At 39.3% G+C, this 18,327-nt stretch overlaps 1 protein-coding gene across 2 annotated transcripts in view; it reads left to right on the forward strand.

The window, feature by feature from the left end:
• Positions 1 to 18,327, forward strand: part of EXOC2 (exocyst complex component 2) — a 194,424-nt gene that overhangs the window by 127,560 nt on the left and 48,537 nt on the right. For both annotated transcript variants that reach the window (XM_006143053.3, XM_027769779.1), the window contains exon 23: positions 6,788 to 6,929. In XM_006143053.3, the coding sequence (XP_006143115.1) occupies positions 6,788 to 6,929 (142 nt within the window). The remainder of the gene's footprint in view (positions 1 to 6,787; positions 6,930 to 18,327) is intronic.

Genomic DNA, 18,327 nt, shown 5'->3' on the forward strand with positions numbered 1-18,327 from the left:
GTATAATTTCTTGGTTTAAAATATTCATTTAAGATTCTTTTTTTTTCTTTTTTTTTTTTTTGAGAGGTTTTTTGCTATAGTGCACGTGCGCTCGCCAGACGAACAGAAAGAGACATAGAGACAGAAACTGAGAACACCCACCCACCCCCCCGCCCCGGGGAGGATGGTCACGCCGCAATCCCTTCTCCTCCATTCTCCTCTTGGGATCTTGGGCACGTACGCACACGCGCCCGGCGTGAGTTTTAAGCCACCGGGTCCGGGACGCGAACCGTGGTCGACTACGTGGGAGTCCAGCAACATAGCCATTATGCTAACTGCTGGTTCCCTCTTGCCTCTTTTTCTTGTGGCTTTCATCTCTTCTACTTTAGTACCCTGTCATCTAGCCCTATCACACATTCTTCTGTCCTTGAAAATTTTGTATAAATAGTCCACTCATATAGCAGATGTTAAATCAGCACTAGCTTTCTGTGCTCAGTTTGAAGAACATTTATCTGTAGCTTGTGTTATACTGTCTGTTTGGAATGCCTACCTCAGTCTGAACAACATAGTCTTGTTCAGCCTTCAGCCCATTTCAGATGCAGCTGTCTGATCGTGTGTGAAGCCCGTATTGCCTCTCCTCATTCATTTTCCCAAGGTGTAAATTGGATCATATCCTCTTCCTTCTTCCTCAGATACTTGGTTCATACCACTATAATAGCATTTAACATATTGCATTATGATCATATACCAAGTACATATGCTTTTTTCTAATGGTAAATTATTTTCAACTATTTCCATCAAATATTTGTCCCTAGAAATATTGAATAGCTTTTGTGTAGCTATAAGATAAGAGAGTAACAAAATACACACACATGCCCCCCACCCAACTGAAGATCTAGAGCCTCTCAGAATCCTGAACCCCTTTGGGCCCTGCACAATGGCATCTTACTTCTCCCATAGAAAATCAGTTCTGAAATTTGTGGTGTCTAGACAAGTTGCTTTATATTATCTTTTTTTAACAAAAATAATTTTTTTATTTAACTTTATTTATTTATTTTATTTTGACCAGAGAGGGACAGAGAGAGAGAGAATGTGAGAAAGCAAGCCGCCAGGTCCGGGATTCGAACCGCAGTCGGCCATCTAGGAGTCCAACACCCTTAACCACCACACTACATGCCACTCCCTGTATTACCTTTTATGCTTCTACCTAGCATAAATGAGATGATATAGTATATATTTTTCTGGTACTTCTTTCACTCAGTACTACTTTTGAGATTCATCTATGTTGCTAAATGGGTAGCTTATAAAATGAATAGTCTCCCTTTTTTCTTCCTTGGTAAAGTTTATGTAAGGTTGGGATTATTCTTTGAATATTTAGAAGAACTCTGATAAAATCTCTAGGCCTGGTGTTTTCTTTGTGAGATTATTTTTAATAACTGGCTCAATTTCTTTAGTGGTTATGAAACCATTCAGGTTTTTATATCTATCTTTTTTTTTTTTTTTCTTGAGAGGGTTTTGCTCCAGGGCCAGAAAGACAGAGAGAGAGAAAGTGAGAAAATCACCCCCCGGGGGGATGGTCACGCCGCAATCCTTTCTCCTCCATTCTCCTCTCGGGATCTTGGGCATGCACACACGTGCGCCCAGCGTGAGTTTAAGCCACCAGGTCCAGGACTCGAACCGCGGTCGACTACATGGGAATTTAGCGACATAGCCATTACACTAACTGCTGGTCCCAGGTTTATGTATCTTCGTGATGTGGTCATCTCTATTTTTCTAAGACTTTGTTTATTTTGCTTAAAGTTACAAATTTGTTAGCATAAAACATTTTTTTCTTCCAGAGATTTTTGTCTTAGGGTGTGTGCGCTTGTCAGACAGAGACAGAGACAATGAGAAAGTGAGAAATCACCCCTGGGGGAATGTCCATGCCACAATCCCTTCTCCTCCCTTCTCCTCCTTGGGTCTTGGTCATGCACGTACATGCACCTGGCATGAGTTTCAAGCTACTGGATCCAGGACTCAAACCACGGTTGACCATTTGAGAGTCCAGTGTTGTAACCGCTATACCATCTGCTGGCCCCATAAAACACTTTTTAAAAAGGATTTTTCCCAGAGCCAGTGGGGAGCATAGTGGTTGAGGTACTGCATTCCTACATGGTCAGTCATGGTTCAAGTCCTGGACCTGGTGGCTTGAGAATCATGCCAGGCATGGCTGTATGCTGCCCAGAATTCCAAGAGAAGAATGAGAGAGAATTTTGCCACAACCATCCCCATGGGGGTGATTTCTCATTTTCTCTCTCTGTTTCTTCTCTCTCTCCAGTGTGCACACTCACCAAATGGTAAAAACCGGAAAAAAAAGAACATAAGAAAAAGCATTTTTCATAACTGATGTCTAAAATAGTAAATTTAAAAATTTAATTAGAAATTTAATTTAAATTGAAAATGCTATATCAAAATACTGATTTTACTTTTTAAATCGTTTTGATTGAATTAAAGACAACTACGTAGGACTTAAAGAAATGTGGCATCTACTTAAATGTCTCTTCTCCAGGACTGTCATCATGAACATGGACTGGAAACAGTCCAGGGCTTATGAGATAAGGATGTCATTTCAGGGCCAGCAGGTGCCATGGTAGTTAAGGTGCTAGACTCCCACATGACTGACTGTGGTTCAAGTCCCAGACCTGGTAGCTTGTTTTTCATTCTCCCTTTCTCTCTCTCTCAGAATAATAATAAATAAAATTAAATAAATAATTATTTAAAAACAAAAAACAGAATGTCATTTGAGGGACCAGCAGCTGCCGTAATGGGTTTCATTGCTGGACTCCCACATAGTCAACGGACCTGGAGACTTAAAACTCGCTCTGGACCTGTGTGCATGCATGCCCAAAATCTTGAGAGGAAGATGGAGGAGAACGGATTGAGGCATGGCCATCCCCCGGGGGTGATTTCTCTCTTTCTGTCTCTCTTTCTCTCTAGCAAGCTCATACACGCTATAGTAAAAAATCTCTCCAAAAAAGAGAATGTCGTTTGATGTGTGTATTGCTGCCAAGAAGGATACAGGGGTAGATTATCATAGGTAGTTTTGTCTCTTCATCAGAATGTTCCATCCTAATATATATTTTGCTTCTTTATTTTATTACTTAGAGGTTTTGCTGCCGCTGTTGTTCCCCCTTACTGAGAGAGGAAAAAGGAGACAGAGAGAGGGTTTTTTTGTTAGAGTCTCACTGTGCCACAAGTTCTTTCAGGCCCAGCGTCCAAATTAGCTAGGATTGCACATGTGTGTAAAGTTGGACCGAGCCGAACCCAGCCTTTCCTGAGACCCAGCCTCCCAAGCAGTGCTTTTTGTGAGCCACCGCATCTGGGCCCCTATAGTTTGTAAAGAACTTTAAAAGATGCTCCCCAGTTCTGATACATAGAAATTTAATAAATCTATTTCTGAATATATAGCTATTGAATTCTCACCTTTTTTTTTCCCCAGCGAAGGGGAGGGTTGTTTGGTAGGAAGGTACTATTTTATTTTATTTTATTTTATTTTATTTTATTTTGGAGAGGTTTTTGCTATAGGGCACATGCATTCACCAGGCAGAGAGAGACAGACAGAAAGCAAGAAATCACCCGCCAGCAGGGATGGCCACGCCGCAATCGCTTCTCCTCCTTTCTCCTCTCAGGATCTTAGGCACGCACGCATACACGCCTGGCATGAGTTTAAGCCATCGGGTCCGGGACTCGAACTGCGGTCGACTACATGGGAGTCCAGCGACATAGCCATTAAGCTAATTGCTGGTCCCCAGGCGCACACTCTTGACCTTAGGACTGCCTTGTCACACAGCAGTACTGTCCCCTGACTCTTCCTGTTACATTTTTCTCGTATCTGTGTCCTCATCCATTTATTTCCAACCTTTCTTTCCCCCCTTTTTTAGAAAAAGAGTTTAGGTATAATTTACATTCAGTACAATACACAAACCTTAAGTGCATGGATTGCCAGCATTTTGTGGTACACACATTCCGATACCCAGCACCCAAATGAAGGCAGAAGGTAGTGCCTAGTGCCTCTGCCCACGTCCGGTCAGTAGGCACCACTCTACTGCCATTGAAGTCCTGTCTGCAGAGTTGTTTTGCCCGATCCAGAACTTCCTGGGAAAGGGAGCCATCCTGTTTGTAGGCTTTTGTATCTGGCTTTCAGTGATTCATCATCTTTTATTGCTGGGTTCAGATTACCAAATCTTATTTAATCATTCTTATGATTTGATAGACGTTAAGTTGCCTCCAGTTTGAGGCTTTTATGAATGAAATTGCTGTGAACATTCCTGTAAAAATTATTTTGTGGACATCTGTACTCACTTATCTTGGATATGCCCCTGAAGTGCAATTACTGGTGTGGGACAAAGGCATCTCATTTTACACTTGACCAGTATAAGCCTCTGGGTTCCAGATGCTTCATGTCCTCATCAACATTTCATATTATCTTCCTTCTTAAGTTGAGCCAATCTCATTGTTGCGTTAGTTGGCTTTTTCTGATTACTGATGATGTTAAGTACCTTTTCTTAGGTATTCAGTTACTCATAATTAGGTATCTTCTTTAATTAAGTGCCTACTTTTGTGTGTGTGTGTGTGTGAGGTTTTTGCTATAGCGCGTGTGCGCTTGCCAGAAAGACGGAGACAGAGAGACAAAAAACGAGAAATCACCCCCCAGGGGGGATGGCCACGCTGCAATCCCTTCTCCATTTTCCTCTCGGGATCTCGGGCACGTACACACACGCGCCTGGCATGAGTTTAAGCTGCTGGGTCTGGGACTCGAACCACGGTCAACTACGTGGGAGTCCAGCAACATAGCCATTATTCTAACTACTGGTCCCAGAACCATGGGCAATAATACTTTTTGAATCCTTGCATATTCAAAAACCTGTTTTTGGACATCTTGACTAAATATACAATACTGTGTTTTATCCTTTGTCCCTATAGATACTCCATTGATTTTAGGTTTTAGTGGTCCATGTGAGGAATTTATATTAGACTCTTTTTCGTTTTAGGTAAATAATTATTTTAATCTGCAGGTTTGATTTTTTTTTTCTTTTTCTTTGTTTATTTACAAACTAGGAACTTCAGAGGTATTTGTCTTCATGTAGTAAATGTTGCATCAGTCTAGCCTGAAACTCAGCAAGTCTATTTGCAAATTCCGGTCTTGCTGTACGTCCGGTTAAATGTTCTTCTATTGCTTGTTTACTTTTTACATTTTATCATAATCCTCAAATGTCTGTACTTGAATTTCTGGTTTTTACATACAGTGCCCCTAGATCTGTCTTCCAAGTCTCTTCCTCTATAATTCCCATCTTATATTTTTACTTCATACTTTGAAATACTTTCGGCACTTTATTTCAGTCTCGATAGTGACAGGTACGTCCGTCAGTTAATCTGTGCAGTTGTTAGGTTTGCAAATCATGATTCATCTGCATACAATCTTGTTATGTGTTACACCGTAATCTCCTTAAGGATTTTATTATTTTTCTATGCACATTGTGGCTTGTCTCTTCAGCAGCTGAAGTTCACTACTTGATGGGTATTGCTGTTGACAGTAGCCCAACTCCCTTAGATGCGTGCTTATGTTTTATTGTCAACTGGCTGAAGCTCATGTCTGGTGTTGGAGAGAAGTCTGTATCCCTCAGACCCATGTAGATTGGCCCCTAGTTCACTGCAGAGGCAGCTGGGCCCATGGACTCAACTCCCCCGTCTTCCCATGCCCACTCATTGCCCACCCTTTCTGTTGCCTTTTGCCCTCTGGGAAGCCCTGAAACAAGGCACACTCATGCAGAGCTGGTGCTCACCTCCTGCTCCTGTTCTGGCCCCACTACTGCCAGGAATTTGTAGTCCGTGTGGGCTGAACTGTCCTGAGAACCTGCCACTCTGCGTTGCTCACACCAGGACTCTGTAGCGTTCTCATTTTCCCCGTAGAGACAGCACGGTGTCTGTGCTCTCCATGCAGTTCCGTAGAACCAGCGGCACGTCAGCACTTAGCCACTCCCAAGCGCAACGGGCAGGGCTACACTGGAGGAGGGAGCCAGGAGAGCTGCATTTGCTTTGCTAGAACACCAGAATAGGTTTATTGTCTATTAACAATAATTTTCAAATGAAGGAAATAATATAAAGAAGCACAGCTGGATTATTTTAAATGGTTCCTTTTTTGTTGTAACTTGCTGACTTTACTGTGTAGTAATGTCTCTTCCTCTGCTTACAGAAAGAAAAAAAAAAAGGGTTTGGTGTTCTCAAAGATGACCTGTAGACAATATGTTGGGATTTTATCTTTTTTTTTTTTTTTTTTTTTTTTTTAGGGGGGAGAATTTTTTTCTTAGGGGGCCGAGAGAGAGATGTTTTTGCTATAGGGCCAGTGCACTTGCCAGAGAGACAAAGACAGAGAGACAGAAAGCAGGAAACCACCCCCCAGGGGGGATGGCCATACCGCAGTCCCTTCTCCTTCATTCTCCTCTTGAGATTTTGGCCATGCACACATATGCACTTGGTGTGAGTTTTAAGCTGCCAGGTCCGGGACTCAAACCATGGTCTACTACGAGGGAGTCCAGCAACATAACCATTACACCATATGCTGGTCCCCTGGGATTATATCTTATCCTGTGAAACAGCTTTGCTAAGAGTGGTCTTTATTAATTAAAATAGATAAAAATTAAAATAACGAGTTTTGCAGGGCAGTTGATAAGTGCTTTTAAAATATGCAGAAGCATTCATTACTTTTATTATTTTGCTTTGTCTCCCATCTTCAACTGGGCAACTCATGTTCTTTATTGTGTGCTTATAGGTTAGCATGGCATCATTGAAAGAACTAGACCAAAGACTCTTTGAAAATTACATTGAGTTGAAAACAGATCCCATCGTTGGCTCCTTAGAAACTGGAATTTATGCAGGCTATTTTGATTGGAAAGACTGCCCACCTCCAACAGGTAAGTAAATAAAGTTATTACAGTTCTTTAAAACTTATCTAAGCTTTCTCAAGCAATAGATGTAGATACGCTTTTATCAAAATAAGCTTTAAAAGCTTTGTTACTCATATTTCTCTTGTGCTTATTGAGGGCAGGTGATTAATTTGATTTTAACTTTGTTTTTAGCTTGGATCCATTTTTTGGATAGTTTGGAATTTAATCCACTTTTTATTATGACTATTCAGTGGTTTATAGGTATTCTTAAATTTCAGAGAATAATTAATGATACCTTACAATAACTGATCATTTTAGTAATGCATACTTGCTTTCAATAATACTCCTTTTTTTGCATAGATAGAATAGAGTGACAGTTTTATGCAGTGACTTTGTGACCATCATTGAAACCTTTATATAAGAAATCTGGTCAGTTATGTAGAAGACCTAATTGTTAATGCGGGAAAGGTGAAGGATGGAAGGAAAATGTGTAGGTGTGAGATTATTATAGTAATTTATCAAAGGAAATTGATCCACAAAAGGATGGCTGACACAGTGCCAGCATTTGTGATGTCGAATGAAAGTCACTTAAATCCCTTCATGATATCTGTTTTTTTAAGACAGTTGTTTTCTGAATCAGATGAACTTCTCGGTTGGTCAAATAGCTGTTTGTTTGTGTGGGACACATGCAAGCAAGCTACCTTTTAACACTTTATATAGACGTGGTCTTATAGAAATGTTCGTGCTCATGGTAGAAGTTCTCTTGGGCTGTGTATGTGTTGATGCATTAGTGAACTGTTTACACATTCGGCTTAATCTCCATTCTTTTAACTAATCACTTTAATTACTTTTTGTTTTTATTGCGTAGTGATTTTATTAGACGGTGGTAACGTTGTCTAGTGTTGGGACGACTTTGGTTTTTATTGTGTACTGTTTACATACGGTGATGCCAGAAGTCTCAACTAACGATCAGAATCATTAAATTAGTAATGTTTTATGTGATCACAGTTACTTTATTTTCTGAAATTCAGTAATTGTAGTCATACGAGGCCTTACTCCTCTAGCTGACCATAATCGATCTTGTTTCCGTTAAGCTCTGTTACTTTACCATATACACCCTTCACTGTGCCCAGACCAGATTACAGTTCATATCCAAGGAATACCTTTTTAAAGTCTAAATCAGATCCTATCCACGTCTTGCTTTAAATATTTGCCATATTTTCCCATCTTACAGTGAAATCTACGAAGCAGTGCTCTGTAGGCTTCTGCCTAGCACCCTACCCCTGAGGCTTCTCTCCAGCTGAATTTACTTCTGCCTTTAAAAAACAAACAAACAAACAAACAAAAAAACTCATCCTTCTGAAATATAAATTAGATTTTGCACTTCCCATTTTGAAACCCCTTCCAGGTGACCATTCTCCCTCAGGCTAACTCTAGACTTCTTAGGCAGTGCTGTGGCTTAGTATCGACCACTGCGGTGACTTGTCTCTTCATGCGCACCCTCCAGACAGCAGGTGGGCAGGGCACTGCTTTCTCTCACCTCTCACCTCCGCTGTGGTCTTATCCCACTTTTGCCCTCTCCTGACTTCCTAGACCTTGCCCTTCCTGGGACATTCTTTGTCTTATCACCTCTCTGTGCCTCCAGGTGGAGACCCATGCCTTCATTCTTGTGGCTTCTGATCCCTATTCTGGCCACACCCTGTGTATGTAGGCAATGTTCTGTCACTGATTGTGTCCTTCCTGGGCAGCCTCAGCACTCACTCCCCATGTGATTCTTGGACTTGACACACAGGAGTATGCTGTGTGTGTGTGAAGACTGGTAGCTTATGAATTAGTCTTTCAAAATGTACAGGTTACCTCTCAGTTTCTCTTTTAGCTGATTGCTTTATGGTTTTGCAGTAATTTTTCTTGTTTTTGTTCTTGTTTTTTGTTATTGTTGCTTTTTTTTTTTTTTTTTTTTTTTTTTTTTGTTTTTTTTTTTGGTTTTTGTTAATTTTTTTTTTTTTTTTTTTTTTTTTTTTTTTTTTTTTTTTTTTTTTTTTTTTTTTTTTTTTTTTTTGGCCAGAGAGCATATGCAGTCATTTGACGTCATTTGACAGAGAGAGAGAAGGAGAGAGAGAACCTCCAATGAGGTATGGTCATGCTGCAGTCTTTACCCACCCCCTCCTCCCCCTTTCTCCATTCAGTCGGGATTTAGAGCATGCATGCACATATAGCCAGGGTGTTTTTTTAAGTTCATGGGGCTGGGAATCAAACCATGGTCAGCTATATGGGATCCAGCACCCAATGAATACCACTTAACTACCGTAATATGGGGCTGGCCCACCATTCGCTTTTTAATAAATAGAAGATGATGGATGTTCATGTTTGTTGAACTGAACTAAAATGAACATTTTAGCACTCATTTTCTTCTGTGAATTCTCACATAGCTATGTATACTTCCTAAATTTTGAACAATTACATCTCAGTGAAAATGCAATTATCAAGTATAGTGGATCTGACATATCAGCAATTCTGTGTAGCATCACCACGCAAAAAATAACATAGTGTTGGGCTAGCCAGTGATGGGGTGATTAAGGTGGCTGGATTTCATACGTCTGACTACCTGGTTTGAATCCTGGACCTGGTAGCTTGAAAAGCTGGCCAGATGCGTGTGCATACATACCGAAAATCCTGAAAGAAATGGAGGAGAAGGGATTGCAGTGTGACTCTTCCCCATTGAGGGTGCTTTCTTCCTGTCTGTCTCTCTCTCCAGCAAGTGAGCATGCTCCCTAGCAAAATTATATATGTATGTATATGTGTATATATAGTTTTAAGTGATAGTTTAAGTGAATTTTGCTTTGATTCATATTTACCTAAGATTAGCATGTGTTAGACATGAGCTGTTAGCACTGAAATTATTATTTGGCATTTGTTCAAGGTTATTAAATTACTTGTGGTATTTCCGTGAGAATAAGAATTATGATCATGACATAGCTAGTTCAGGATTCTTGCCCTTTAATGATTACTACAAATTAGAATCATCCACTGAGTTTCAGTCCCCACAAACAGCAGTTCATATCTATCTTCACTGAAAATGCTGATTGTTACTGAGAAACTGGATTTACTTGGCAGTGCTGCAGAGGAAGGCTTTCTTTGCCAGACCTCTCTCAGATTTTCCCCTCTCTTAACAAACAACAAGGCTTCCTTCATGTGTGCCGAATACCAGCAAAAGCAGTAAAGCATTCCTGTTTGGGTAGATGGCAGGTCTTCCTCATCAGTTTACCCCCTTAAGGTTGGATGGTCTTTGGAAAAGACATCCATGAAGTCTTACACTTGTTGAAGGGCATTGTTAGGTCATAGCACTTCAAATGTAGTTCCTGCTGGCCCTTGTTGGGTGGTGTGGATCTTGTGACACTTGTATTGAGGATTAACAGGAGGCAACAGGTGTGTACATGCAATGCCATACTAATAGGGATCATCAGTTTCTGTGTTGTCCAATTTGATAACAATTTAGCATTTTCAAGTCCTTCATTAAATATGTATTTTAAGTACCCAAAGTCCTTTCTCTATCTCTTTATATTTTTCAGCCATGATATTGAACTGTTGATAGTACAAGCCACTGATATAAGTTAGGATTACTAAAAATAACCATAAGATATGATCTTAATTAAAAATACTTAGTAACCTTGGGTAATTTTTTAATACAAAATTAAGATACTCCTGGCTATGTAATATTAAGTAGAATTTTTTTTCTACCTTAGTTTGTTTGTTTGTTTGTTTGTTTTTTTAAAGATAAGCTTCCTTTCATAAGTAAAGGGCATCTGGAACCATAATGGCAACAATTTAATTATACTTTCTCAAATTTCAAAAGCACTTAGAAGTCATCAGTGTTCTTTTCTCTTTTATAAACTAAATTTCTGTTCTTTGTGTAGTTTTGGCTTCATAATTACTAATGGAACTTCAGTCTTGCACAGTCATGTAGTGATTTTTAGTTTGTTTAAAGTTGAATTCAATTGAGACCTCTCATAAAGTGAAACAACCAAAATAGTTTGACTGTTAAATCTTTGAGAATAATTTCAATTAACAACTTAAATATTATCTTTCGGGTTTTCATTTTCAAAAACTGAAGTTTTCAAATCACATAAGTAACTGATTATTTATTGCTGTAGTTAGCAATAAGTTTAGTTTCTGATGCTGTAGTGATTAGGAAAAATCCAGTTGATTAATTTCATGATACAAGAGCCATAATAGCCATAGTTATGTATTTTAACTTAACAGTTAGATATTAAAGTTGTTGTCACCTCTTTTTTTTTTATATGTCATTAAAGATTATTCTGGTCAGTTCTGAGTTATGTAACTGCCAATTAGATTTCAATTGTTTTACTATCCACAATTATTAAGAGCCCTGAGTATTTACATTTTACAAATTTTAACTACATTAAGAATGTTGTTAGTCTTCATTTATTGATACATTGAAGTTTACATCTTTAAAACACATTAAATTAAAAATTTCTTTAAATTTTCTCTTAAATATTGGTTTTAACTATTTTATCCAAAACGCATAAAAAATTAATTCATACATATTCCTTAGAGACATTTAATAAATGAGTTTAAACTTAACCCTCATAACAGATCTCCAAGAAGTAAACAGTGTTTTAATCTTCATTTTATAGATGAAGCAACAGAGCACAGATAGGACAGGTAACTTGTCCTAAGTCATGTAGCTAAGGAGTGGTGGAACAGGTTTAGAATTCAAATCCAGCCAGGCCATAGTTTTAGGGTACTATACTTTGATGCTAGTTAAAGAGATAATAACCTCCACTAAAAATCCATTTTTTAAAAAAGCAAATACCCTAGTAGAGAAATAGGCACAAGTCACAAAATTCACAAGAGACCCAAATCGACCAATAAACATCGAAAAGATACTAAATCTCATCACTTCTCAAAAAATGCAAATTAAAATAGCAGGAAAATATCATTTTTAAAAACCCTCCATATTGGCAGATATTAAAAAGCTTGATAATACCTGCTTTGTGACAAAGGCCTACATCGTAAAATATCCTATCATCTTTCTAGGAGTGTAATTTGGCCCATTTATGCACATCGTGTGTGTATGTGTGTGTGCGTGTGCATATATATATATGTATATATATACATATATGTATGTTTATCACTTAAAAATTATATTTCTAAGAATTTATCTACTGGGAAATATCTGACTAGTAAAGATGTATGTACATTGATGTTTATTAAAGCATTTTTAAATATAGGAAGAATCTGAGAACCAACCAAATGTCCATTGATAATGAATTAGTTAAATAACGTTTAGGATAGTCAACCAAATAAAACACATCCTTTATAATGGTTGAGATGAATAAATGTATATATGGTCATCCTTGCTAACTGTGAGGAATTGGTTCCAGGTCTTCTCCTCAACCCTCATCCCTACAGATTGAAATCCATAGGAAACAACAAATTAAGTATATAGACAACCCACAGAATGAGAGAAGATATTTACAAATTGTATTTCAGATAAGGGATTGACAACAAGAATATATAGAAGAACTCAAACACCTCACCCACAAAAAAACTAACATTACCAAAAAAGGGGGGGGTGGGCAATGGATCTGAATATACAGTTGTAAAAGAAAGACACTATGAGTGACTTAAAAAATGTGTGAAAAAATATTCAGCATCTCTTTCCTAAGGGAAATACAAATGAAGCCCCCAATGCGGTATCACCTAGCCCCAGTCAGAATGTCTTAAAAGAGAAAACTAGAATAACAAGTGCTGGTAAGGTTGCAGAGAAAAGGGAATCCTCATGCACTGCTGGTGAGAATGTAAATTAGTACTTTCACTGTGGAAACCAATATGGAGGTTCCTCAAAAAGCTAAAAATACAACTACCATGTGACACACAAGTCCTGTTATAAGGTATCTTTCCAAAGGACAGAAAATCACTCAAACAGAAACATTTGCACATCAGTGTTTATTGCAACATTATTCACAATAACTAAGACATGAAATCAACTTAAATGCCCCACAGCCTATGAATAGATTGGGAAAATTTTGCACATGTATGCAATCGAATAGTTATCACCCATTAAAAAAAAATCCTGTCATTTGACACAGAGTGGAAGAAACTATGCAATAATGCTATGTGAAATAAACTAGACTATGAAAGACATATACTGTATGTCCCTGCTTAATATATTCCAAATGTCTGTACTCTGTGGAAGAAACTAAAGGATTTGAAAGCATAAAAGTAGAGCAGGTCATTGTAGGTACCTGAAGTTGCATGGGAAGGGGGGGAGGGTGTTTCAGAAGAAAAAAAATAGTATTTTTAAGAGAGTTTTTTTTGTTATAGGATGCGAGCTCTTGCTGGAGAGACTGAGACAGAAAGACAGAAAGTGAGAAGTCACCCCCGTAGGGGGATGGCCACACTGCAGTCCTTCTCCTCCATTCTCTTCTGGGAATTTTGGGCATGCACGCACCCACACCTGGCATAAGGTTTAAGCTGCCAGGTCTGAGACTCAAACTGTGTTCGACTACATGGGAGTCCAGCAATGTAACTATTATGCCATCTGCTGGTCCCAGAAAATGTTTAATGGACACAATACTGTATGTATACAGAGGAAGAAGTTACGGAACGGTGCACCACTGCATAAAAAACAAATGTACTATTCAATACATGTTTCTCCCTCAAATAAATAAAAATAGTAATAGAACTATTACCAAATGTGCACAACATAATGTAATGTTCAGTGTTGAAGAAGATGAATAATGCGTGCATCCTTGATTATTACATACTATATGCATGCTTTGAAAAACTACACTATATGCCACAAAGATGCACATAGAATATATATACATATATATATTCTTTTATATATATATATACATATATAAATGAGAAATCACAATTTAACAAAATGAGATAGTTTTTGCATATATCCTATACACATCCTTCTATGTAGTTTAAATCATCTCAAAATTATTTGTAAATAATCTTATCATCAGACATAAATGAAAAGGAAAATATATAGGTAAACTTCATTATCATCTCTCTTTTTAGAGAGCCACCTCTTCCTCATTTCATAGCAATCATTGTGACCTGAGTAAATCTTTAGTTGGTTCAATCCACAGATGCAGACCCCATGCATATGGAGATCCAGCTGTCTGTGGAGAAACAGAAAAGACATTATCCATAGATTTGTTGAAAACATTGATTAAGGAAAAACGTGTTCATTATTTTCTCATTTTAGTACAAAAGGTAGATAAGTTTTGGCAAAGACAGCAAGGCATAGTGAGAGGAAGTCTTCTCAACAAATTTGTTGGAACATGTGGAAGAATATATATGGATCATCTTTTTCTCACAAGGTATACCGATGGCCAATAAGAAATGAAAGGTTTACAATATCATTCGTTATCAAGGAAATGGAATAAAAAATTAAATTTTTAAAAAACCAACAGTAAATGCTGCTTCAGACCCACTAGAACATGATGGCCAAGGATATAGACCAACTAGAATGATCATATGTAGCTGATGAGCCTTTAAAGTGGAACAACTGCTTTGGAAAGAGTTAAACATAAATCCATCCGGTGACTTGCCAATTTCGCTTCTAGGTATTTTCCCAAGAGAAATTAAAAGGATGGGCACAGTCTATACAATATGGTCATGGTGGCTTTGTTCATAATAGCCAAAAATTAGAAACAGCCTAAATATCCATCAAGAAAAGAATATGTCAAATTGTAGTGTATTCATACAGTGGAATAGTAGCGATATTGTGGATTACTACTCGTCTTTGTGGTTTTCGATCCCTGGTAATGTGGATGGATCTCAAAAACATGTTTAAGTTGGAAAAGCCAGATGCAAAGGAGTGTGTGCTGTAGAATTCCATCTACATGAAGTTCAAGGGCAGGCTGACTAATGTACGGTGATTGGCTGTGGGTGATGATAGAGGCGGACCAAGAAGTGGTAGGAGGGAACTATATTAGGGGTGATGGAAATGTTCCATTGACTGGGCTCATGGTTATAAGGTTACACATTGCGTCAACCCGTATCAGATTGTGCACTCAAGATTCATACACCCATTTTATGTGATGTTTACCTCAAAAAATTCAGTTACTTGGAAAACTATATAATAAAATTTTATTAGTGGAGAAAACATACAGAAAAGGTGTTATTGGAAACATAAAAACTAAAAAAGGCACACATGTAAATTGTCTAAGAACAGTGGAAGGTGACAGTTGAAAGGAGTAAGGAGGCACAGCTTAAAAGCCAAGACATGATGAGTTCTAAAGACTCTTGGTTATTTTCGAATGTACTGAAAGTGCTCTGTGATGTGGTTGCTTCAAAGTAGCCACTGAAATGACAATTGTTTATAAAAGTGTATGTAGGGCCAGCCTGTGGTTTGGTGATTAAGACAACTCAATCTCACATGGCCGACCTCGCTCTTTGCGTCCCAGACCCAGTGGCTTGAAAAACATGTCAGGTACATGTGCAAGTATACCCAAAATCCTGACAGGAGGGGGAAATGGAAGAGGAGGGATTAGGCTGTAATGGTGCCCCATGGGGGTGGGGGTGCTTTATTACCTTCTCTCTCTCTCTCTCTCTCTCTCTCTCTCTCTCTCCAGTGAGTGTATGTGGTCTCTGACAAAAAAAAAAAAAGTGCATGTGGTGTCCATAGGTTGGAAGTACAAATTCATTTGTTCTGGAGTCATCACACCTGGTCTTCAGGTTAGGACTTATAGGCCCAGCCCATAGCTTGGTGGTTAAGGGTGCTGGATCCCACATGGTTGACCCCAGGGTTTGATTCCTGGACCCGCCAGGTTGAAAAACAGACCAAGGGGAACCAGCAGTTAGCGTAATGGCTATGTCGCTGGACTCCCACGTAGTCGACCGCGGTTCGTGTCCCGGACCCGGTGGCTTAAAACTCACGCCGGGCGCGTGTGCGTGCATGCCCAAGATCCCGAGAGGAGAATGGAGGAGAAGGGATTGCGGCGTGACCATCCCCCCTGGGGGGTGATTTCTCGCTTTCTGTCTCTATGTCTCTCTCTGTCTGGCGAGCGCACGCGCCCTACAGTGAAAATCTCTCAAAAAAAAAAAAAAAAAAACAGACCAAGCACTTGAACGTGCCTGCTCAAAAATTGAAGAGAGAGAGAGATGGAGGACAAGGGTTTGTGACATGTCGTTTTCTCTCTCTCTCTCTCCCTCTCTCTCTGTCTGTGACTCTGCATGGGCCCTCTAGCAGATTAAAAATTAAACAAAACAGGTCATATGAGAAAATAGTTGTCAGAACAGACTATGTTCTGGAAAAGGGATTAAAGGCACATCCACCACATCTACTAGTTATCTTTAAATATCTGCATTTTGTTTTTAAAGAAACTAGTTCTGATAACTGCAGGAGGCAGAATTAAATCAAACACATAGCAATTATTGTTAGAACTTTTAAAAAACGGTCAACCTCTTAAGAAATGTTTTCTGTCGCTATCCAGTGTTCACAGCCAACAACCAGACACGTTGTTGTGAGAGGCGCTTGCTTGATTCAGATGGCTTCCAAAGACGGCTTCCAAAGACTTGAGCAAACTCAAGATTAGGGAATGTAGGTGGGATTTGATTAATCTGCTGATAGGAAAACCAGTTAGGCTGGTAAGGAAGTCTTGGAGTGAAGTGTGAGAGGATGAACACGGGTGGAGTAAGAGGAAAAAGTAAACTAGATTTTATTTCTGATAAAATGCGAGGTTATAACAACGCAGTTAAGCGCAGTAAGATGTACTTACAACTTGGAGAAAAGCGTCCGACAGGCATTCTCACACTTGATTCAACACTATATCTAACTTCTTTTCACTGGAAGAAATAATTAACTTTAAATTTAAGTATGTAAAACTGCTTTCCAGGCTAGGAATTGAGTCTCATATATGTTTAGAAATGAAAAGGAAAACATCAGTTAACTCAATTCACTTGCTGCAGTGTATGTCACTGCTCGTATGTAAACTGGAGACATCGCCAGGCTGTTAAATGAAGACCACAAGGTATCACTGTAGAACAGCTTTAGCTTTAGCTTCTGTAAGTTGCTTGCTCAGACCTGCTTTGATGGTCACTGACGGCTCCACTAACTGTCACAGGCAGGATCCATGCTAATTTCTTTACAAGGTGACCCCCCTACATACTTAGTCATTACTGAGTCTGACAGTTCCTCTCCAGTCTTTAAATATCCCAATGAATGCCTGAATTAGAATCATAAGAAATTTTTCTTTCCATTGAATATATAGTGCTTTTACTTTCCTATCAATAAAAAAAAATTAATTACTAGTGGGGAACCAGCAGTTAGCATAATGGCTGTCACTGGACTCCCACGTAATCAACTGCGGTTCGAGTCCCGGACCCAGTGGCTTAAACTCACGCTGGGCATGTGTGTGTGTGTGTGCCCAAGATCCCGAGAGGAGAATGGAGGAGAAGGGATTGCAGCGTGACCATCCCCCCTGGGGGGTGATTTCTCGCTTTCTGTCTCTATGTCTTTCTCTGTCTGGCGAGCGCACGCGCCCTATAGCAAAAACCTCTCCAAGAATAAAAATTTTTTTAAAAATTTAAAAGAAAAATAACACTAGGAAAAAAAATTAATTACTAGAGTTAGCCCCTGTTTAACTTAAACTTCAAGTTCTCGGCTCTTCACTTCTTTTTCCGTTTTAGTTAAAGCAGTTAGATAAACTTTGGCTGTAGTATCTTAGTTTTCATCAATAGTGCACCCTCACAAACATTACTACCCCCAGGCATTATCTTTATTCAAGATATAAATTCAGTGGGAATTAGAAGTGGTTTTCTATTCTAAATAGCACTTTTGTTTGTTTTTTTTTATTAAGTTTTTTCTTTTTTTTTTTTTGAGAGGTTTTTGCTATAGGGCGTGTGCGCTTGCCAGACAGAGAGAGACAGAGAGACAGAAAGCGAGAAATCGCCCCCCCCCCCAAGGGGGATGGCCACGCCGCAATCCCTTCTCCTCGGTTCTCCTCTTGGGATCTTGGGCACGCACGCACATGCGCCCAGTGTGAGTTTTAAGCCACCAAGTCCAGGACGCGAACCACAGTCAACTACGTGGGAATCCAGCAACATAGCCATTACGCTAACTGCTGGTCCCAAGTTTTTTCTTCATTTTATGCAAGTAAAAGACAGACAAACTCCCTCAACATGGTCCCATGCTGCAGCCCACTTCCCACACAACCTAGTAGTGGGTGCATGCTTGGTCTGTGGGGTCAGCCCAGGAACTCCACCCCGATCCGTATGGATCCAACATTGCTTGAATAGGATGTTACTGCTGCACCACCAAACCAGCCCTCTCAACAGTACATTTCAAAAGGAATTCCAGGGAACCAGCAGTTAGCGTAATGGCTATGTCGCTAGACTCCCACGTAGTCGACCGCGGTTCATGTCCCGGACCCGGTGGCTT

This window comes from Tupaia chinensis, unplaced genomic scaffold (genome assembly GCF_000334495.1).
Source record: "Tupaia chinensis unplaced genomic scaffold, TupChi_1.0 Scaffold000090_1, whole genome shotgun sequence".
Classification (NCBI taxonomy): Eukaryota; Metazoa; Chordata; class Mammalia; order Scandentia; family Tupaiidae; genus Tupaia; species Tupaia belangeri.